The 22,464-nt window shown below is 36.9% G+C and overlaps 2 protein-coding genes across 7 annotated transcripts; one reads left to right on the forward strand and one right to left on the reverse strand.

The window, feature by feature from the left end:
• The first annotated feature begins 162 nt into the window (after positions 1-162).
• LOC147868914 (protein CCA1-like) lies at positions 163-6,118 on the forward strand. 3 transcript variants are annotated; one of them, XM_087324589.1, is made up of 7 exons: positions 163-459; positions 1,557-1,673; positions 1,758-1,869; positions 2,116-2,177; positions 3,155-3,340; positions 3,440-4,861; positions 5,684-6,118. In XM_087324589.1, the coding sequence occupies exons 1-7, from the start codon at positions 424-426 to the stop codon at positions 5,966-5,968; spliced, it is 2,220 nt and encodes a 739-aa protein (XP_087180715.1). In that variant the 5' UTR covers positions 163-423; the 3' UTR covers positions 5,969-6,118. The 3 variants fall into 3 exon arrangements, with proteins under 3 accessions (XP_087180715.1, XP_087180720.1, XP_087180729.1); XM_087324594.1 differs by lacking the exons at positions 163-459; positions 2,116-2,177; XM_087324603.1 differs by lacking the exons at positions 163-459; positions 1,557-1,673; positions 1,758-1,869; positions 2,116-2,177 and adding an exon at positions 2,201-2,836.
• Positions 6,119-8,569: 2,451 nt separating this feature from the next.
• Positions 8,570-19,899, reverse strand: LOC147868915 (uncharacterized). Of its 4 annotated transcripts, none has more exons than XM_087324614.1 (7): positions 19,779-19,899; positions 19,545-19,583; positions 17,467-18,789; positions 16,619-17,430; positions 11,195-11,315; positions 10,931-10,996; positions 8,570-10,621 (listed from the first exon to the last, which is right to left on the reverse strand). In XM_087324614.1, exons 1-7 carry the CDS (start codon positions 19,842-19,844, stop codon positions 9,041-9,043), a joined length of 4,008 nt encoding a protein of 1,335 aa, XP_087180740.1. In that variant the 5' UTR covers positions 19,845-19,899; the 3' UTR covers positions 8,570-9,040. The 4 variants fall into 4 exon arrangements, with proteins under 4 accessions (XP_087180740.1, XP_087180751.1, XP_087180737.1 ...); XM_087324625.1 differs by having other exon boundaries at positions 16,619-17,349; positions 19,779-19,898; XM_087324611.1 differs by having other exon boundaries at positions 16,619-18,789; positions 19,779-19,898.
• Positions 19,900-22,464: the final 2,565 nt, after the last annotated feature.

Below are 22,464 nucleotides of genomic sequence, written 5' to 3' on the forward strand. Positions count from 1 at the left end.
CATGTTCAGACTTCCAAACCCTAAACCTTATTCCAAGCCCTATCCCTAACCTTATCCCCCCCCCTAGCCCTTATACTAACCCTAACTCCATCCCCCCCCCCCCCCCCCCCCTGCCCCCCTGCCCCTTACCCCTAACTGTACAACCAGTTTGTACTCAGATTCTCTTTTCCTTCCATACCGAAATGCTCCTCTCTGGGAGCATTTCTTCTGGACACAACATTTACTCCCCGCGAGTGAAGCTCTGCAAATTCACTGCCGATTTCGATCCCGCAAGCCCGTCTCCATCGCTTGGATCGATCTCTACAATGGCGTTATCGAGCTTCGAATCATCGCGGTTTCTTTAGTCGGAAAAGAAAAGGCACCTTTTTTGCAATCAAAAGTTGCTCTATATCTCTCACAGAAATTAGCTCCCCTGTTATCAATATGAGTGCTGCACCAGATGTAGTTCACCCGCAGAAGGTACAGTTTTCTTTCCTTTCCTCTATCAATGAATGTTACCGTGTTTGCTTTATTCCTAGTTATTAGTCCCCTTATTTTACTTATAATGATTTATGTCAAGCATTTAGTGTTACAAGGTCCCCTGTTAGACATTGTTTTGCAATATATTATGGTTCCAACATTACAGATTAGGAAAGATCCGCCTTGCCACATGAAGCCAAAGAGAGGTCTTTGAATTTTTACATTGGAACATGGGGTGCTTTAAATTCTAAGAAACTTATCATGTATCAAAATCGAGTATAATGAGACAATTCTACACCCATCGATGTAAGGTTAGTAGCAATCTTGACGCCCATGTATCTAGAGTTAGTAGCAACTTCTATACCCATGTTAAATTATTGGGAAGAGCCACTTCCATGAATCTAGTTGGTGGCAAGTTCCACATCTGTAGATCTAGCTGATGGAATGTTCCAAATTCATGGATTTCACTCATGACAAATTCCATATCCATGGAAATTTTGATATATAATATTTGTATACGCACATACACAAACATGCATGCACAAATATCTACTTATAAGCTATTATCCAATGCTCACTGCTACTATCCTGAGGTTAGTTTAAATGAGCACATGTGGTGTCTGGCAACTGATGTTTTCCCTTAAGGATCTAATTAATGGTTGGACCATTCATATTCATGTGTGAGAAATCACATAGAACTGGTTCTATCTATAGTAACGTGAATCATGAGTTTAGTATGGCTGATCGTACTTTATACTGGCTCTTATCTACTTCTCTTAGTGAGGATCCTTTTCTCATTAGAAAATTGAAAGTCGCTCCTCGTATACATACGTATCGTTTGAAGCTTTTTTAGTCTATTTTACATTTCTCAATAAGCAAAAGTAGCGTAGATTTTATGCTTGTCTTCTTTGATCAAGGTGAACAAGTAAGAGCCATCTCCATTTTATGGCATATTTCTATCGGCAGCGATCCATTATGAGTGACTACCATGTTCCATTCACACTTTTGATTATTTCTGCGGTGACATATCATGTTGAAAGTAAGATGATCCACAAGATGCACTGATTCATTCTACTATTCAAATTTTCTATTTGCAGCATGGTGAGCTTAGTGACTGTTGGAATGGAGGATTATCGGTCAAGACTAAATGTATGAACTTGACTCCACCTCAGAGACTAATTGTTGTCGATGGCTCATCTTCTGGAGATTTGAAAGTGAGTAATTGTATATTTTACCATGAATTTACAACAGAGTTAGAGTCTATGAAATATTCCTGTACTAAGTGCTTTAATGCATAGGTGAGAAAACCATATACGATAACAAAACAGAGGGAAAGATGGACACAAGATGAGCATCAGAAATTCCTTGAAGCTTTAAAATTGTATGGAAGAGCATGGCAGAAAATTGAAGGTATTTCATTTCATTTTATTTTGTGATGTTTTTTTCGCGTTTGCACGAATAGTTTAAAACTGCAGGAAGATGCTCTTTTGCATGCATATTGTTTTAGTAATGAGCCAAATTGGGATTTTGGAGATGATCTTTGTTGTTCCTACTCATCTTAGACGATGAATAGGATGCAGTTTATACATATACGTTGCATCAATAGACTATCTTAGATACATCAAAAGAATAACAACTGGTTCATGATGTATGCAGAACATATTGGTACCAAGACTGCTGTTCAAATTCGAAGTCATGCTCAAAAAGTTTTCTCTAAGGTTTTCCGCCCATATTTGACTGAAAAACAAAAATTTTATCTCACCTGATTAATTTGAATTACAATTAGCTTTCTGAAAGACAATTTCAAGGTCATGGCTTTGGTTTATATTACAATATTCTTCTGGCAAATGTAGTCGCATGATTTTTGTCCTGTTTGGCTATAAATTCATGATTATAATATTTACTTATGGGATGCATGCGATACTTTTCTCACTCTAGATGATGAAAGTTATCCTATCCTTCCCACTAGATAATGAAAATTATCATTCTTTATGCATGATTTTGTTTTGATACAAATCGTTTTACATGGTAGTTTGTGGATGTTCTATGCAATGTGATTGCATACTGTAAAGAAGAGCCAAAGGAGTTTATCAATCTCCACTTTAACCCAAGCAACATAGTTGGAATTGAGTCTATACAGATGCTGCTGTACTGGCTTCACGTCGGTTTTCAGTTGAAGTATATGTTAGAACTGTGGGTCCAAAACACTGCATATCCTCATTGGACCAAGCCAACACGTTTTTGTATTGCATGCCTTGTCGGGATTTTAATCTTCATTTGTATATCTAAGGATGTAGTCTTTAGCCAGGTGAAGATTTCTCAGGAAGCTAACATGCTGTAAGGTCAATAATTTGGCATGCAGTGAACTTGTCATATGGTCAGTTATTTTGAAACAGCTATTTAGCTTCATTGAATTTTTGGAAAAAGGAAAGTTAGTTCCTATCAATTCACTTCTTTGTCAAAAATTGTATCGCGATTTGAAGATTGTCAATGCATGGTTACTTAACAGAAATTAATATCTTGCACAAGTTTCATAACACATCTACCCCGTTCTGGATTTTATAGATTTACATGACTGACCTTAAAAGTGTTATTTTCAGTGGTTATAGACATGGTTGCATACTTTTTAGAAAGCAATATTTAAAGCTAAAGACAACATTGTGTTGGTTTGATTCCTCTCTCTTGGATGCTGTAGCTAGAACGTGGTGTATCGACTGGAAATATAGCTGGTCAAGCAGAAGATATCGATATCCCACCGCCACGCCCTAAACGAAAACCAAGTCATCCATATCCCAGAAAAGCTGGTTATAGCACTACTGCCGAAGAGGTCGATAAACATCCCACTTCATCATCTACATCAGAAATTGTTGCAAATACCGAGGTACCGACAGGATCCTAACTACTTTCTTATTGCAAATTTGGAAATTGGACTAGTCTATATTGTATTCTTATGAAATTGGTTTTTGTGTTTTGATAAAAGTCGGTAGTATTTTCACCATCCATTGGTAATCGAGGCTCTGAACTAGGGGCATCCACCACTACTGTTCATCCACAAAGTCCATTTAAAGCAACTAATAGCTTCGGTCTAAATGAAGGTGTGAAGCTGTTTGGTAAAGCGGTCATTGTTCCCAAAGCCCAGAAAGCTCCGATGAAGAATTTAGCTAGGCAAACCATATCCAACTCGTCATATACACAGACTAGTAAAGTTAATTTGGGTCGAACTGAGGGTTTCTCACCCTTTGTAAGGGTTCAAAAGAATCTCGCACCTGTTTCAATAGAGTCTTCAGTTTTGCAGGCAAACCAAAATTTGGGGACCACTACAGTAGAGGAGGATACAGATGACTCGGCAGAGGAAGCTTGTACCAAGGATACCTCAGCTGGAATAAATGAAGCCAAAGGTGTAGATTCTCAATCCATTAACCACAACAGTAAAGTGGAGAATTGCAAAGTGGATACCGTAGGTAACATCAAGGATTCTATTAAGGATTCTGGATTTCTTAAGCCAAATCCTCACAATAACCCAGACTATCTTTGGATGGAGAATCTTTTCAGTCATTATTCTGGAGCACAATATAAAGCTCACGAATACATTGATGGGCCACCTGCCAATCCCATGTTATTTTGGCATTTCTTGCAAGCGTCAGCTATGAATAATCCTTTTCATTCTGCGGCAATGGCCAGCTGGGCAGGATTGATCGGATCCACTCAGACAAGTGCTAATGAGATACATAGTTTACCATCTTATTCAGGTGTAGGTTCTTTTGCACCTTGGTGGAATCCCAGAGGATTTAAGCCCCCAGGTCAGCAGCATTCTTCCACTGTTCCTTCTTGTGAAAGAATGCCGAGTATACCAAATATGAAGACCACTGAGTATACCAAATATGTGAAAGAACATGGGCCAAAACCAGTAAGTATTTCTAGCATGGCAGAAGTTGAGAATATCTTTGACCATAAAGAAAGGAATAATAGTGTTATGCCAGAGATGGAAATCCATCAAGTAAACGGATTAGTAGGACAAACATCCGATGAGAGTGATGACATAGAGAAAGAGGCAAGTGACCAAGCTCAACAGAGCTTTTGTACCTCAATTGATGAATTTGAAGTAGGGGATGGTAAGATGGATGGATCTTCCAGTGGTTCGAATAACCCTTCAGAAGGATGTCAGCTCAGTGAAGCTGGAACACCAAACAATCTCGAAACTAACAAAATAGATAAAGAAAAGAACCGCCATCAAGAAAACTTGGAGTCTAGAACAGCAAGTTGCCCGAAGATTATGTTCAAGCACATTGAAAAAAAGAAAAGATATCAACAAAGGGATTTGAAACATGGAAGCACTGAAGAACCCAAACGCCCAAAAGGTTGTCCTCATGATGTGGATGCTTGGAAAGAGGTTTCCGAAGAGGTAATGTGTTATTATTGCCTGCCATCCCTCTTTTCTTCTTTTATGCTTTTGCTAAGACCTTATGTACCCTTTTCTTTTTTTATTATTCTTTACATCCATATCGTTAGCATTTCTCTCCATGAGGCAATGACATATAGCGTCTTTTCACATCTCTCATATTGTTCAATTCTGTTGAGCGCCAGATCGACATGAGGTGTATAATATATAGCTGAAAAGACACCAATAATGATCTAAATGACTGGGGAAAGAGAAACTAACAAAGCCAACCCCCAGCAAAAACTTGTTTTGCTCAGAAATGCTCAGAATTAATGATCTATCAAATACTAATTAAGTAAAGAAAATTAACGCTTTTAAAGAATTGGAACTCATTCTAGGAATATGTTGTTAATTACGTGATCCTAGATCAAAGCAAAACAATAACATATAGATTCTACTTTTTAAAATGAAAGAAACATTCACACATTGGGACAAAACCTGAACTCACAATTGTGAGGCCACAAAGCATAAGATTTGTAGCTAGTCTATCATTTTATACGTTTATTCTTCTGTAGTTAATTTAGGTGTAGAATCTCATATATTCCATATTCTGGAAATGTTCACATTGTGCTTTAACATGAAATTTGACCCTATGTCACTTAATCTTTTCCAGGCTATTTGTCTTATATCGTAGTCTTTATTGATGAAAAAGATATAACAATAAATTTCATAAAAGTGATCCCTGCTAAACTATTTTATGTAGATAATGCAATAGGTGAAGATAATGTAGAAAATTGTAAAATTCATACTATCACTAACTTTGAAATCGCATGTGTGGGTGTGCAGGGTCGCAAGGCCTTCAGAGCTCTCTTTACCAGCAAAACATTACCGCAAACATTCCCAAGGAATGCGAGTTTCGTGATGAACGATGACCAGATAGATGGTCACATATCCATTCAAAATCCAGAGAGTGAGTATGATGACATGGTAAGACTTGAATCACTGAAGAAGACTGTAAAAGAGGAGGATAATAGCAGTAATGCGGTCAAGTTCAGTGTTAGTTCTAGGTCTGGATTTGTTCCTTATCAGAGAGCCAGCTGTAACAAGACAAAGGTGACTTGTTCTGAGTAGTGTGAGTGCTTAGTGGCTAAAGGTTAGATCAATCAGTACATTCTTGTTGGTTTGGTTCATGTATAATGAGCATATACCTCTTGTACAACCCTACTACACTTTGTTTTGTACAAGATGTAATATAATATATCATTTTTTGGCTTTTTGAAACTTTGGCTCAATTCATTTTGCATTGGGACTTCGGAAATGAGTATGTCCGTCTTGATTTATTTATTTATCTACATTCACAGAATTCCATCAAGGTCTAGGCTTGTGAAAACTGTCCATTCCAATGTCCACTCAGTTCCATCAGCATGCTTTGTATTCTTTAATCCTTTATGCTTTGTACTCTTTATGCTTTGGGACCGGAACACTTATGTACCAACAGATCCTTCTCTTTCCTGATTTTTAATTTGATGCCTAATAATTGCATATTTTGTTGACCTCAAAGTACAGTTTTTGGAGCTTGTATTTTCTCTAGCAAATTAGGATTGAAAGTCTTCAAATGTGGCACTTGTTCAAATTAAACTAGATTACAGAGACAGATGACAAAGGTTTCAAAATGGGAGACTATAGCATTTTTAACTTACATATAATTTCCCATTTTTGGATTGTATCAACCAAGTCATAAAATGAACCACTCTTGATTCAATACTTCTGGAATGAAAAAAAAGCCCTTGAAGCATTATTGGAATCATTCACATAAATTTTGACTTACTACAATTTATAAAACAGGTGGAGACACTTTAAGAAATGAACAGGTATAAATTAATTAATTGGATACTTCGAAAAGACACGCATAGTTATGCACTGAATGCTAATGAGATCTAACTTGCATGTACAACTTGATGCTAAGAAAACACACAAAATATATAAATTTTGATACTAAAGAATTAAACCAAACCAGATAGACTTTTGATGGTAAAGAGAACACACATTGATTTGTTTGTCATACGTTGGCCCTCTGAAGGTGTTGTAACAATAAAATGTATGTGCATGGACTACCCAACCACAGTTATAAAGGGCTTGATCTAACTACAATGTTATTAATAAGTTTTAGGTATCTCCTCAATCTGAGGTTAAGACTTAATGATATATAACCAGCCATTTTGAGTTGCCAGCAGGATTTGAATACCATGTGCTAGTGCGGTTTAGGGTTTAGGTTATAACTACAACTATTCAATACCATACCTTGCTAAGTAGAGCATCGGTCTTCCTACATCAAAGATAAGTTGAGTGGTGCTTCTAACCACTTTCCATTGTGTCCTAACGTTGTCACACCGTTGTACTCATTATTAATCAAACTTATCGTCATCTAATCTGTGTAGAGTTTACGGTTCACTAAGTGACTACATTTTCAAACTCGTAAGTTGTTTCGGTCTTTCTCTTTCCATATTTCAAATTAGGGCTTAAAAGGAAACATTGCTAACATAGTACGCATATTCATCTGCTCCTATTCATGGCATCATGACAAAATATGTGAAGAAAAGGAGTGGAAGATAGTCTTCTTTAATAATTTATCACAATCCATTTCTCTTTCTACCATTGACAAAAATACGTGAAGGAAACAGTGTGGAAGATAATCTTCTTGAATATTTGATTAGAACCCATTTCTCTTCCTACTACCATGGATTTATCATTTCATTTGTCACATATCTTAGATCTTAGATCATGATTAGCTCGATTATATTAAATTAATAGTAACTATTATTGTTGTTATCATCATTGTCCTTCATTAAACTTAATATAAATGCCTCCAATATATTATTATTAATGTCCCAGTTTCAGCCTCGGTGAAGCTGCATCATGCTGTTGACAGCATCACAAGGGAAAAGGAACCTCCAACCATCACTCTTAAAATTAATCATACATTTCCCTCTTGTAGACAAGTGATCAACCATAAAACTCACATAATAACCAAGCACTTCACATTCCAGATAAATCATGGGCAAAAAAATTTAACCAGGACACAAATTTCATGTAACCTTAGTAGCTTAGAGCTCCAATAATACAAACAAAGAATGGTTTCCAATATTGTAATTGGAAACCATAAAACATTCACCTAATAACCAAGCACTTCACATTCCAGACAAATCATGGGCAAAAAAATTTAACCAGGACACAAATGTCATGTAACCTTAGGAGCTTAGAGCTCCAATAATATAAACAAAGAATGGTTTCCAATATTTGTAATTGTACAGCAAAGTGGAAATGTTCATGAAGCAATTTTGAGTGCCAAGTTTGGTACCTATACCTGATTAAACAATAGTAAGTTTGCATAACTCAGTATTGAGTTGTGAGAAAACCCAACCGTCATTCTCAATTGTGTGTGTGTAGTAAACGTCTTCAATAAATTAAGAGCACAGTTGCATTCCAAATATCTAGTATATTGATCTCTTAGCCACAGGGGTCTATTCACATATGAAGCAGTACTATTATGATAGATTGAGAGAAACCACAGTTCAGTTGGTTCAAGACTGTAAGGATCAACTTCACACAGCAGATCATTCATCAGCTGGACTAAGTCAATAAAAGTTTCCGATATTTGTAACAGTATAGAAAGATAGAGATGCTATAACCCCTACAACTTGGTGTTTGTAAGTCCACAGATTTTATCTATGGTAGCGTAACATATGGTAGCCACATCAAATTAGTGAGCAATAAATCAATGCAAATATTACACCAAATTTCACAAACCTTGCTATGCATGTACAATATGCATATGCATAACAGACTGCTTTTGATAGTGTACTTTTTAGGAGCAAATACATATACAACGTCATCGGCATCAAGTTTTAGCAAGGATGCGAAGATCTGGAAATCATGCTTCCTGAAGTTTTTTACTATCAGCATGACCAGCATTGTCATTTTTCAACTGTGTGGCAACATAAGAATCAATCTAGTTATATGGATTTTCTGAGACTTCAATATTTTTCTTCTTGGCCAAAATGACCCAGTCATGATGAACTTCTTTGATTTTACAATACTGTGAATTGTAACAGCTGCACCCTCGGTTTGAACAAACTTTGGTAACAAGATTTGACACAAATAAACGAATATATTCTAAACTGACTTTTTGTCAATCATTTTTTGTTACTTGCCACTCCGTGATTCATTGGACCGACTCTGGTATGCCGGAGGCTGCTCAGACCTTGATATAGGAAGCATAGTCGAATACCGAGATGGAGGTGGTTGTAGGATACCTCGTCCACCTCCTTCCAGTGATGCTGATAAGGGAATCAGTAATGACGATGATGGCATGGGTGGCGGCAACCTTTGCCAGCCTCTACCCATTGATGGAGGTATCAAGCCTCCCCTTGTAGCAGGTTCAACACAAGTTTGCGCAGTTGGATTAGGTGAGTTTTGCCGAGTTTCAGAATGTGGACGTGTGGGTGGACACCACTCAGGCATGTCATCATCATCCCAAAGACTGCTTGTTTGGTTCACCTCTCCCCTGTTCCCAGCTGTTCTTTGATCCTGAAGGCCACTTGCATTTTCAGACATTGAAGGGTCCACTGAGGGTTGAGGCAAGTCAGGTCGAGTCTTCTCTGGGGAAATTTGTCTATTGACCTCTTTGCTTTCTGGAAGCATAACGTTTGGGTTAGATACTTGGGGTAAATTTGGCATCCTTACAGGGAAGGACCCGTCTGTAGACAAATGTACCCTTGGAGGAGCACCATTAAAAGATGAGCCTGGTGTATGAGGTGCTATTATATGTTGAGTAGCTTGTGCAGTTAATGGCAGAGGCCTTATTTGATCCATATGTCTAGATGCATGAGAAACAATTGGCCTTGGAACTTGCGAAGAGTGCAAACCAGATGCATTTAGGTGCTCAAAAGTTTTTGGTGTTTCGGGCTGGAAATTTAACTTCTGCTGTAAGGAATTAACTACTGAGCTCAGAGGGAAAGGTGGTTGTATGTTGAAGTTTGGAAGAAAAGGAAGGGTTCCAGAAGGTTTGGCATTCTTGTTTTGTAATGCTTTCTGAGCAGAAAAATCATACTCTGGAAGATCATCAACATCATGCATTTCAAACCTATGCCTGGGTGCTTTTGGACCAAACCCTGGAGGCAAGTCATCACTACCACCACCCTCATCTTTCTTCACATCCGTATTTAACCATTCAGGTTTTCTTTTGCCAGACCTAGGGTCTTGAAGGTATCGAGAATCCAACTCCATGGGTTTGGAGGCGTTTATTTCTGGTACATTTGATGTGCTCTTATTTTGCATACCCATTATCCCTCCTTGAGCATTATTATTTGGAATCGAAACACCTGTTTGCAAGTTTATCAAAGACACAGAAGCACTATGATTTTCACTCTCTCCAGAACTTGGTAACGGAAGCAGAGGGGCTTTAGATGTGGGAATAACATTTCCAACCCATTGTATTTCGTTAGGTCGAGTGGGAGAATCCAATTGTGCTGACAAAGCATGTCTGTTTGCATTGAAATAGTGACTGGATGATTTGTGTGCAGCCGTGGATGGTATAAGGCTTCGTCTGCAGACTACAAATCCAATTAATATCCGTTCTTCATCTAGAACCTGATCTACATTAAGATATCCATGATCAATGAGCAACTTCAATGAGTTTCCACCTCCTGGAAACAGGTAAAGTTCATATCCTGGTAGCGGCTCAGCATAACCTACTCTCTGTCCTCGTTGATATTGGTTCGCGGCCTGTAAAAGTTCATCATTGTCCCAATATCAGTACCTATTACCATCCAGATAGCCTAAGTGATTATGATAATGCTGTCAGATAGGCAACTATTGACTTAGAAATGGGAATTGCTTAAACCTGATGAACCAAAAATGCACCCATATGATAATCAAGTTCATTAATCTGTGTCAACAAAACTGCCAATGACAGAGTTCTAATGCTCAAAATAAGACATTTCCTATTCTTATTTTTTTTAAGGTTAAAAGCAGGCCTTTTAATAATATATGTACCAAAAAGACAATAATATTGGCAAGTGGCCTAGTTCTCACCTCCTTCAGAGCATTTATGGAAGCTGCATGATCTGCTTGATCCCCATTCATACGATATGTAATGATCTGAAACCAAAATTTGCACAATTTAGATCTATCAGATTTACATATCTGCACAAATTTGAACCCTTAAAATGACGTATAAATTACAGTTGATAGAGATAGCATAGCAGAATATTGGTATCCATATGACAAACTCAAATATATAAGGGTTGTATTGGTTTTAAATTTTAAATAATTTCTTTCATATTTCTATTAACTTACCATAACAGCTCTTGTCCGAGACTGCCGGATCTCCTGCAAAAATTTCTCTAGGGCATCTAGTCTTACTCTACCCTTAATCTCAATCTGCTTTGGCCAATTTCGTAAATCCATTGCATCCCCACTGTAAACACAAAAAATTAAAGAAACAGGAACACTATAAGTTGCTACCGTAAGTAAACCATATCCGATTGAAGTGACCAAAGCAAATAAAAAGCAATATAAGTATAAGATCTTTAAAACCACTCAAAACTGCAGTTGCAACTCCTAGGATGCATACCACCACTTCCTATCCACATCATGTACTGTAGGTATTGGCTTACATTAACAGATTTCAGACTCTAAGCACATTTTAAAACCAAAATGTCAAGCATTATAAAAAGGTGAAAGTAAAATGTATATGCACATCTGCATATTTATAATATACATACCAAACGAAATGCACAGCTTCCATGAAAATACTTATAATCATGAAACTAGAGATATCTCTAATGTTTGCATCCATACTGCCGTTGCATGCATACAGACTATATTCTTGATGCTGTTTTTGTACAATTTGGTGAGATTTTCTGGCTTGATATTGCTTACGTGTGATGTATGTACAGATTTCTAGTTGCATAGACAAAACAATAATTCTGTTTGTTTGCTAATACAAACCTGTATGTATTAGAAAGGAATCACCTTTAACTCTGTGTCATATAGTGACTCTTATAAACAAAGATTTATTTATGCAATAGTTTATATTTGCTCTCTCGGAACTTTATGAAATTCATTTTTCACCTCCTGAGAACCATGAAACAGAAATGTATGTATGTATGTATGTATGTATGTATGTATGTATGTACATATGTATGTATCGTATGTTGATAGATAGTGGTAACACACAAAACACATATATTACCTGCAGGGCTGCAGGCTGCTAGTTCATTGTGTCAATGAACATCATACGCATATACTGCATTGGAAGGTTCTTCTAGCGTTTATCATATGTGAACCAAGACGCATGCATATAGGTTCTCCCATGTACAAGAGGGACGATTTTACAGCAACTTAATCTTAAAAATATGCCACTAAATTGAGGGAACTTTTCATTACTTTGATTTTCAGGTAAAATCCCCCTTTCTGATTTATTTTTATAGTTTGATGTTTTTAACTGAGGGTAGAGTCTGCTTGGTGCGAGCTCACATTTTACTTTTGAATACTTCAGGTGAAATTACCCTGTCCCATTCATGTCTATTAGGTGTTTGACTTTGTCTTGTCATAGAGTTTTTGTAGTTACACTGCACTGGATTATGGATTGCAATCGGATGCCAACACGCAATTCATTGGCATACCAGTACCTATTTCCATTTTACAATGAGCTCTTAATTCTAATAGCTCTAGGGTGAAAATCGCCCGGTGACTTCACATCATAGCATTTCTGTTGTTTCAAATAAACATGACAGAGTACTACACTTCTTTGAATTTATCCAGGGTTCGAGACCCTGAAGTTTCAAACATTGTGAAACCTGACAGATTATGAACCAGGTGACATTCAATGTAATAATGTAATATTCTGTACATGTCGCATCCTTAGCATGTGAAGGTAGTTGTGCTGATGGAAATGGATTGTACTGCACACGCAGATTTTCAAAAGTCAACAGTACACAAGTATTCCACGTGTACACAGGTGCATGTGTAGCATTTACGGTCTCAAATAGAGAAGTGGAAATGCAGAACTTCCACAGTTCAAGTTGGCTATTGAAGCCTTGTCTCTGCACAGCAGTATATAAATTATAAGCAATAGTGGCCAAGCAGCTTTAAAAGTCTGTATTTTGAAGGATTATTTGGCAATAAAATGAGCATTTTTGGTTCTCAAAATTAAAAAGGAATAATTGCAACCTACGAAGCTATTCTGTGCAAGAGAATGCATTCAAGAAACAAAAACTGGTTGTCATTATAAACCCACATCAAGAATAGATTTTATATAACATTATTAGGAACTAAAGTTTTAACCAAGCATTCAGAAAAATCTAAGAACAGTTGATGCTTCGAGGAAATTCCTGGCATTTGCTTTTTGTGTAAAACTATTCCCATGGTTTGACTTTGGCTACCATGATTTAGTCTCAGTGTGTGTGAGATGCATCATAGGCTGTAACATTGATCATACATTATAATATACGTCCATATCACTAACCCCGATTCTTCCATGTACTCCTTCAAGGAGCACCAATTCGTCGATTGAATCACTCAAATGCACAACCTGAAGATTTAAGGCAGCATTTCACTCCAAACAAAGTTGGCGTATGTATGTATGCACACAATGTGCAGGATGTATGTTTACATATACATGTGCATGTATAATGTCAGCTTTATGGATCATACAAATATTTACAAACATGTGCTACTGTGGACCTACATCCTACCTACAGGTCCCCGTTGACACAACTTGTATCGCCAATCCCATTCTCAATTCAGCTCTACACATTTCATCATTGTTCATGGTACAAAGTTCTCAATGTTTGATGCAACAATCGTAGAATTCCCATCCAACTTTCATATGTTTATATATTTTATTCAAGTGTATTTTATGTGCAAGTTAGAGAACTCATGAATAAACTTTTATAGGTTTATGTTTATGTTTATTGACATCAAATTTGGAAACTTGTTTCTGTTTAAGTTCCTTATTGTGATGAAACATGGCGCATTGGTGGGCTTATACAAAGTGAAATACTCTTGGCAAACATCACATTTGGAAACTTGTTTCTGTTTAAGTTCCTTACTGTCATGAAACCAAAATCACTGGAAACTACATGACACATGGGGCATGATGGGTTTATGCGTGAAATACTCTTGGCATTAAGAAACATTGTTTTCCTCAAGTAAAGCCCATCATGTTCCATAACATGGTTGCTCCATTTCTAAAACAAGGAAACAACAGTTCTGTAACCTGTTTCCAAGCCAGCAAAGAGCTACTCCATTTTCCAACAAAGAAACGACTGTTCTGTAGTTCATTTTGCAAATCACATCTATCCTCTTTCTTTGGCTACTTCCATTTAGAGAACATTGATCATGACCCTACTTGTCGTAATGTTTGTAAGTTGTTCAAATTCACTTCTCCCGTAGTAACATGTGGTATTGCAAAAGTGTGTGTATAAATACACACAGAAAAGTAAAAAAGAAACAAATATTCAGGACAAAACTTAACACCAGTGAAAACCTACGATACATACTCCCTCAAGAAAAAGAGTTATATCACAGGTCATGGTGCCTGGTGTTGACTTGTTAGGCCATCTGTAATCATGCAACTAAAGCTCAACAGTAGTTAGAGGATCATCTATCACCATTCATATTCAACAATTTTGGTCAGACATTAATGTGATGTCAAAGAGATTGTTCCAAAGAAACCGAATCCTTGCATGCTCATGTCAAGTCAGATGCAAGTAAATTTGATCTCACAGCAGCAAAAATGTTTGGGTTCCAGCACTCAGTTATAGGCCAAATTGGTGCAATAATCTCAATCCAAAATTAGGTTCAATAATAAGCAGGTATGAAAATGAATGCTTGTCAATTTATCTCGAAGATAAAATAGGTGTTATATATATGCTTTATAGCCCAGGAGCATAACAAGTTGAATGCCAACTATAATGATCATCTGGGTTAACTCTGGATACATCGACTTATTCGATGTCATTTAACTCTAGAGGCTGAGTCTGTCCAAAACACTGAACACTTTGTAGATCAGATATAGCAGGTCATAATCAGCAGCATTCTTTTATCTGCGTGATTCAAGCAGCAATCATATCATAAGGTTCATTAAATTCTTTTAACTGATTGTGTGTGTATCTCTCATGCGGTGCTCACTTAGGCCAGCTGCTAGACTGGGAATATATCTTTCAAACACAAACTACTGGACTTCAAACATGTTTTGAACACAACATGCTTGTACAAGCAGGAGCCAGTTTGTAAGCAAATTAACATGCTGGATTGTGTATAGCTAAGCAACATGCTAAATCTAAAACTTCAACACACGAGAAAAGTGGCATTATTTGTTCTTCACTTCTTGTATCATGGCACTAGAAAAGGCTGCAAATTTTTCTATAAACTACAGTATGTTTCAGTATTTTAATTTGAGTAACTCAATACACTTAATAAGATACATTACGCCTAGGTACCAACCCTTCCAGTACATGAGAAATGTAGCATCATTTTTGTGTGATACTTTGTGCTGGAAAATGCTACAAATGTTTCAATAAGTTACAGGTTTCAGAATTTTCAACCATTTGATTAGCTCAAGAAGGTCCATCTGAACCAATGAAATACATTATGCCAAGGTCCTGAACCCATTAAATGCATAAGAGAAGTAGCATCTGTGGATACTTCATTGATTTTTCTACAACCTATAGATTCAGCATTTTTAACCATTTGCTTAGCTCAAAATGGTCCACCTAAACTAGTGAGATACGTTATCCAGAGGTCTCAAACCCCTTAAATACATCAGAAAAGTAGCATTAGGAGGTATTCCATTTGTCTGATATAAATTATGAAATAATTACATAATATTTGAGAAAGTTTTTCAAAAATCACAGGTTTCAACATTTTTAAGCATTTGATAACTCACAAAGGTCCATCTGAACCAGGTAGTTACCCCAAAGTTAATCTTCCATGAAATTTGAGTGTTTATGATAATTGGTAATTATTCTTTAATTAATGCATTCTTTGTTTTTCAAAAATCACAGGTTTAAGCATTTTTAAACATTTGATTGCCTCATGAAGGTCAACTTGAACCAAGGAGATACCCAAAGTTAATTTTCCATGGAACTTGAGTGCTTATGAAATAATTGGCATATTATTCTTTAATTTATGCATGCTTTTTATTGGTTCTTTTAATGTAACTTGTAGTTCTTATTGAATTTTTATGACATTTATGATATTAAAGATGAGTTTTAAATGTTTTCTAGCGACACATTCGCGTGTAAATGAGGAATCCCATTTGACTTTACTACAGAGAGCAAAGTTTATATACTATCAATTCCTTTGTTTAATGTTCTGCTGCCAGTGTTTTTTAAACTTCCAATATTTGCGGTTGCAAACACGCAATGCAGTTGAAGTTGGGTCATTCATGAGTCTTCTCATGTGTATATATGGACATGGGATTTCGATAATGCAGATACTTATATGCAATTTGACGACAAAGAGAACACCCTGATAAGGACTTAGATGATATGATTCATCAATGCTTTTCTTCAGAGGAAAATAGGTGAGCACTGTGAAAACACAAACTCAATTCCAACTGGCTGCATCTTCAACAAAGATATCACAGAAGAATGAACAGAAATGAAAGAAAATTTGCAGAATGGTAAGCATGAGATGAGAGATGATTCAGAAAGCACATAAACTCAATATGATGCCATTGGATTTTTTTAAGCAAGGGATGCCAGAAATAACCTCTTGTAAATTGCAAGGATTGGAGAAATTTGGCAGCCGGATAGTTGGAAACTTCCTTCCCATAGCTTCTCATTGGGTTTATGCTCTTTCTTTTTTTCCTTCTGAGGCTTGGTAATGCCACTTTCATGAGACTTGCGATTTGGACTTCCAAGAGTTTTACGAGATGCTCTATCTTTCGATGACGTTTGCACATGTGAATTATTTGCTGCATGGATGTCTAAATCAGCCTTGGCCTCATTGCGTCCAAGTTTTAATTGTAATTCATCCAAATCTGTAGAACTTTTTGGCTCTCTCTCTTTCTTAGTTCCAAGAAATTCATCAAGGGACATAATCGCAGGAAGGTTGGCAATGGATTCCTCTTGACAGATCGTTTGTATGTCACCTTCCCCCGATACTGCACCAACAATCTTTTCAGCTAGTTGCTCTCCAGCAGGTGGCATGCCAACAGAAAGACCTAATTTCCCAATGAGGGAGAATTTCTCTTTCCCTACATCAGACTCAATAATCACACTGCCTATTTCCACTGGAATATCAGACAAAGTATCTTCAATGCGACTAACATCCTGAGCTTCTTGAGCTGCTTGACCTTCTTGAGCTACTTGAGCTTCTTGATCCTCTTGAGATTCTAGAGCTGCTTGAGCCTCTTGAGCTGTTTGAACCTCTTGAGCTTCTTGAGCCTCTTGAGCTTTTTGAGCCTCTTGAGCTGCTTGAACCTCTTGAGCTTTTTGAGCCTCTTGAGCTACTTGAACCTCTTGAGCTTCTTGAGCTTCTTGAGCTTCTTGAGCTTCTTGAGCTTCTTGAGCTTCTTGAGCCTCTTGAGCTTTTTGAGCCTCTTGAGTTGCTTGAACCTCTTGAGCTACTTGAGCTTCACATGCTTCTTGTTTAGCTGGTAGTGTAACCCTCTGCTGTGAACCATCAGTAACTACTTCAGTAAGCTGTGCATCATCCTTTTCAACAGTTACTTCAAATTCACCCTTATGAGTCTTTTTAACTAGCCTGGCTTGATATGCATCTAGATCAGTGAGAACAACCATATGAGCGAATTCCTCAGCCTTGGCAATTCTCCACTGTGATAACTCTTTGGAAGCAAGCTGCTCTGCATTCATACTACACAGGTTCTCAGGGGTAATCCCTCCTGAGAGCACATTAGCCCGAAGATCAGGATTGGAATGATCTTTCAGATTGAAAAGCAAAGAGCGGGCCTTCTCCTTATATTTCTTATTTACTCCTCCAAAGTATCTATGCATTTCCAATTCAATGTCAATCGCAACTCTATCAGCAAGATCAAGTGTTTGGTCTTGCTTATCATCTCCTTCTACATTCCCTGCCTCCATCTTTGTTCTCTTAAAAGGTCTTTCCTCTGTTTCTGATAAGTCTGGATTTTCCTCTCTTAAGATACTGCTTTCATCCGCACCATGTCCACACGTGGTTTTTTGTACACCTTCCAATATCTTCAGTTCTGGTTCTAATTCCAGCAGCTCCATCTTGACCTCTTCTTGCATTTGTACAGGCACAGTAACTACATCTGCACCTTCCATTTGATTCTCATTTTTCATTACATCTTGAGGATTCATTTGATTCACTCTTTTTGTTACATCTTCGCCTTCCTCTTGCCTCTCTCTTTTGATTATATCTTCACCAACCATTTGGTTCTCTATTTTTACTGCACCTTCATCATTCATTTGGCTCTCCCTTTTTGTTACATCTTCAACATCCATTTGTTTATCTCCTTTTACTGTATCTTCACTGTCCATCAGGTTCTCTCTTTTCATATCCATCCCATCCCGATCTGAATCTGTACTATCAACAATCCTAAGTGCGGATGCCAAAGAATCTCGAAACTTGAACCGTATAGATTCATCGGTCTCAGCATTACTCTTGGGAGAAGGCAACTCAGAAGCAGTTTCAATCTTTTTTTTCTGTGATGATCGCTTCCGAACTTTCATGTTCGGAAATAAGTCCTTTAAGGGTATGTCATCCATGGCCGAGGAGTAAGGATCAGAGGGATCAAATACTTTTGATACATCTTCTTCCTCCTGAGGAGGAGAAGATGGAGGCGGCTGAGGCTGTAAAATATGTCTGAGACTACGTCTTCGAACTGGTGGGGCTGATGATGGAAAGCGAGTGCTTCTAGTGCTTCTCATGCTTCTTGGCTTCCTTTCCTGCTGAAACTGAAGTTATACCCACAGAAAACACCAAATTTTCTTTTACTTCACATAATATACATTACCCCTGATCACTTTTTACACACAAGAGAAACCATACAGAGAACACCTATTTTCTATTCTTTGAGACCAACACAGATGGTTTAGTTTAACCTGACATACATCACTAATTACATAGATGAAAAGAAAATATCTAGAGTGTCAATCTGGTTGCTTCCTATGCATCAGGGTTTGCTTGGCCTATTTACATTTCCACAGGAAAGAAAAGAGCATACAACAGAAAACAACTTCATTACTTACCTACTATGTGGAAGTTATAGTGTGGTTTATAATCACTTTATGAATTGAAAAAAAGAGCAAACGAAAAACACCAATTTTAATTGTTTGGTATGATAACAATTAGTTTGGCCTACATATTTTTCTAAATAGAAGAAAAGATCACATGAAGAACAACAACCAGAGGAATTGTGAGTTAACATCTCTTTTGCATAGAACAAGAATTTACTCAAAGAAAATAATATGCAAGTTGCTTGCTAAAGAAGATTGCTTAATTAATCTACATCACTTTTTGCATAGAAGAGAAAGACCATTTAATGAACATGAATTTTCTTCCTTACTATTCAAGATCACTTTTTACACAAAATAAAAAAAGTATACAGACAACAGCAACAATTTGCTTGTTTACAATGTAGAAGAAGGATTAATGCACATCGTTACTATACCATGGACAAAAAAAATCATAGAATAATGAACCAGCATACCTCCATTTTTGTAGAATTTTTTCTCTCCCAAAATACAGCCTAGGCAAAAAGTAACCTGCAGAAAAAGCGAACAAAAAAGTGTCCAATACTCAAATATGGACGCGAAAAAGGTACAATAGATCGAGCTATGCCGATGGTTTGTTGTTTGTTTTCTAAACACAGAGAGTTAATGTAAATTTATACCCCTGTTTTTCTCCCTAGGTTTTAAGAGCTGCGCATGAAAGGAAAAAGGACGGAGAAGAGGTACGCACCGATCTTGTTGCAGAGGATGGGAGAATGTTGCAGAGGAGTCGTTATCATCAAGAAATTCTGCAGAAATCGCAGAGAGAGAGAGAGAGAGAGAGAGAGAGAGAGAGAGAGAGAAAGAGAGAGAGGCCCTAACTCAACCCTCGGGTTAGCTTAACCCTGACCCCGGGTTAACTTAACCCCGCCCTCGGGTTAAAGAGAGAGTCTACAAAAAATGCACCATGCATGGATCAACATTCTCATCTACTCACAAGGAATCCATCAACTCCTGAAGCGTAAGCTTCCCTTGGAACTCAAATGGCTCCAATCTTTTGGAGGTTTCGTCAGGTGTTCATTGCAACCGAAAATTATCTATCAATTATGAATTTCAACTATATGATTTCTTCAATGCCAACACAATTCTCATCCATCCTCCTTTTGAAGTTCTGGCACATTATCTATGACTTTGACATGGTATAGGGACTACTTCATTAGCAATGAATTGTTCAGTGTCTTTAGACGATGTTAAAGAACTTATGTTGGTTGGGCTAAAAATATGTGCTTACAACAATTTTACCTTGGAAGACGTATATTGTAGATGCTGACAAGAGAAGTGTATCACCGTAGTCTAATTTGTCTTTGTGGTAAACATGTTTGCTTACTACATTCAAGCAAAACATGTATCTCTAGGAGACATTGTGCCCAGAGATAGATCAATGACTCCACTCCGTCAAGATAAAAAATCCAAATCTATCTTAATTGTGGCTTCATGCATCTAGTATCTGCCTTCTTTACTCAAGCTAACCATCTAACTCACTTTTGGGTGAGTTCATCTATTGCAAATGCATAGGTTTCATGGAACTTTCATCATCGTTCCTACTTCCTTTTGAAGTTTTGTTATCTCTCACCCTGTGATCTAGGTCAATGGAATTGATCTACAACATGGAAGACATGCCAAATGTTGGCACGTTTTTATTAATCTAACCTGCAACTCATAAATATTATACCAAATGAGTAGAAGGCTACAAGGGGTTCACAAACTCAAAAGTAATTTTGTTTTTGAAATCATCATTCGTAATATATGGCTACTAGATAAAGATTGTCAAACAATCAAGGCTATGAATTTTTTTGAATGATGGCGTAAGAGAATTGTACTATTCTTGAACTAGTGACTTGTCTGAGTAAAGCACTAACAATGTGAAGGTTGTATTTTGCAAATATCATGGTCAACCCCTAGTATTTTATGTTAGAGTCTGATAAGCTATGAGCATACTGAAACTCAGACAAGGCTATAATTAATTCCACTCTTGATTTGACGAAAATGCTTTGTTTCTTGAAGTTTTTGGAACACAACTCATAAAATGTTTGAGTTGATGACAATTCATTTGAAGATTTTGGATTGAGAAGTCTTTGCCAATTTAAAAGGTTCATGCTCAAATCACGAATGATAATTGACATTTTCTTTTCATATTACTTGAACAATAATAATTCCCATATCCCAACTTTGTTGTGGCACATGTTTTTACATTATCATTATCGTCACTATTTAAGTCGATTAAGTTGGATAATGCGTGAGAGATGTGGGTTTGTGTCTCGTAACCTCAACATTGTGACTTGCTTGGGTTGTAAGCAATTGACCTAATATGCCAAAGCTCTATTCTTGCTTTTGCATAGTTAATACAAGACATAATTATGAGCTCTTTGCGTAACGGGTTGTGTATTACTGAACTTAAAAGCATCAATACAATAGAAATTATTATGGCTTCTTACAAAAGTGTTTATTTATCCTTTTCAAGGTATATAGGAGATGGCTTGAAAAGGATTTCCTTACTTCTTTGTGTACCTTATTTGATCAATCCACAATTATATTTGTTGATGTTCTAATTTTTTTATTGAGCCAAATAAATTTCCTTTTGTCTATGCCCATATTCAAACAATAAGCATCATAGTGTGGACACAACATTGAAGTGTTTCTACTTAATATGAGCGTGTTCATGATCATTAACTTTTCCCATTCAACAACTTGTTTTCTCCTATGCAATATACAAAGTCACTACCTTCGCAAAATACAATTTGGTTTTTTGGCTATCTTACAACCTTTACAAGATCACAAAGTCTATTGATTACATCACATTATGGACATGATATTCGAGAAGAAACTACTATGTTGTAGGGTAACAAATGTTTCGATCTCAATCACTTTATTCCCGTATATTTTTAGTACACGTGAAGGATTAATTAATGCAAAACAAAAGAAGAGAGAACATGAATTTTATACAATCTTTAGTTAGATTAGATGCATTTAGTATGGACAAAATAGGTTGATGGTAGATACACACCTTTTAGTATCACCTATTGAATATCTCATACTTTCGAAATTCTTCAATGATTGGAATATATGTTTTGTCATATGTTCCCCGCATGGAGCAAGCAAATTCAGAATTCATGAGTTAAGTTTATGTCATGAGTACCATATCTTTTCTCCCAGAATGAATTGTGTGTCAACATGTCATCAGAAGACTGTTATTATTGATCCAAGTTATCATTGATTCAATAAAATCTATTTGTTTACCCTTTGCCCTTAACTACAAAGTTTTGAATTGATGGGGGATTAAACCAGCAGTCGACAATGGTTCGGTTTGAACCGAACCGAACCGCGAACCACGAAAACGAGACTTAACGGCTTAACAATAAA

This window comes from Azolla caroliniana, unplaced genomic scaffold (assembly GCF_043228905.1).
Source record: "Azolla caroliniana isolate FFs.n. ecotype wild unplaced genomic scaffold, voAzoCaro1.0.p SCAF_1, whole genome shotgun sequence".
Classification (NCBI taxonomy): Eukaryota; Viridiplantae; Streptophyta; class Polypodiopsida; order Salviniales; family Salviniaceae; genus Azolla; species Azolla caroliniana.

Coding starts and splice junctions, on each gene's coding strand:
- LOC147868915 (XM_087324611.1), bottom strand. CDS start 19,844: ATGATAACGACTCCTCTGCAACATTCTCCCATCCTCTGCAACAAGATC. Junction 18,790..19,544: donor AAAATTCTACAAAAATGGAG/GTATGCTGGTTC, acceptor GTATAACTTCAG/TTTCAGCAGGAAAGGAAGCC. Junction 11,316..16,618: donor ATCCTTGCAATTTACAAGAG/GTTATTTCTGGC, acceptor TTGTGTTTACAG/TGGGGATGCAATGGATTTAC.
- LOC147868914 (XM_087324589.1), top strand. CDS start 424: ATGAGTGCTGCACCAGATGTAGTTCACCCGCAGAAG. Junction 1,870..2,115: donor AGCATGGCAGAAAATTGAAG/GTATTTCATTTC, acceptor TGATGTATGCAG/AACATATTGGTACCAAGACT. Junction 3,341..3,439: donor AAATTGTTGCAAATACCGAG/GTACCGACAGGA, acceptor TTTTGATAAAAG/TCGGTAGTATTTTCACCATC.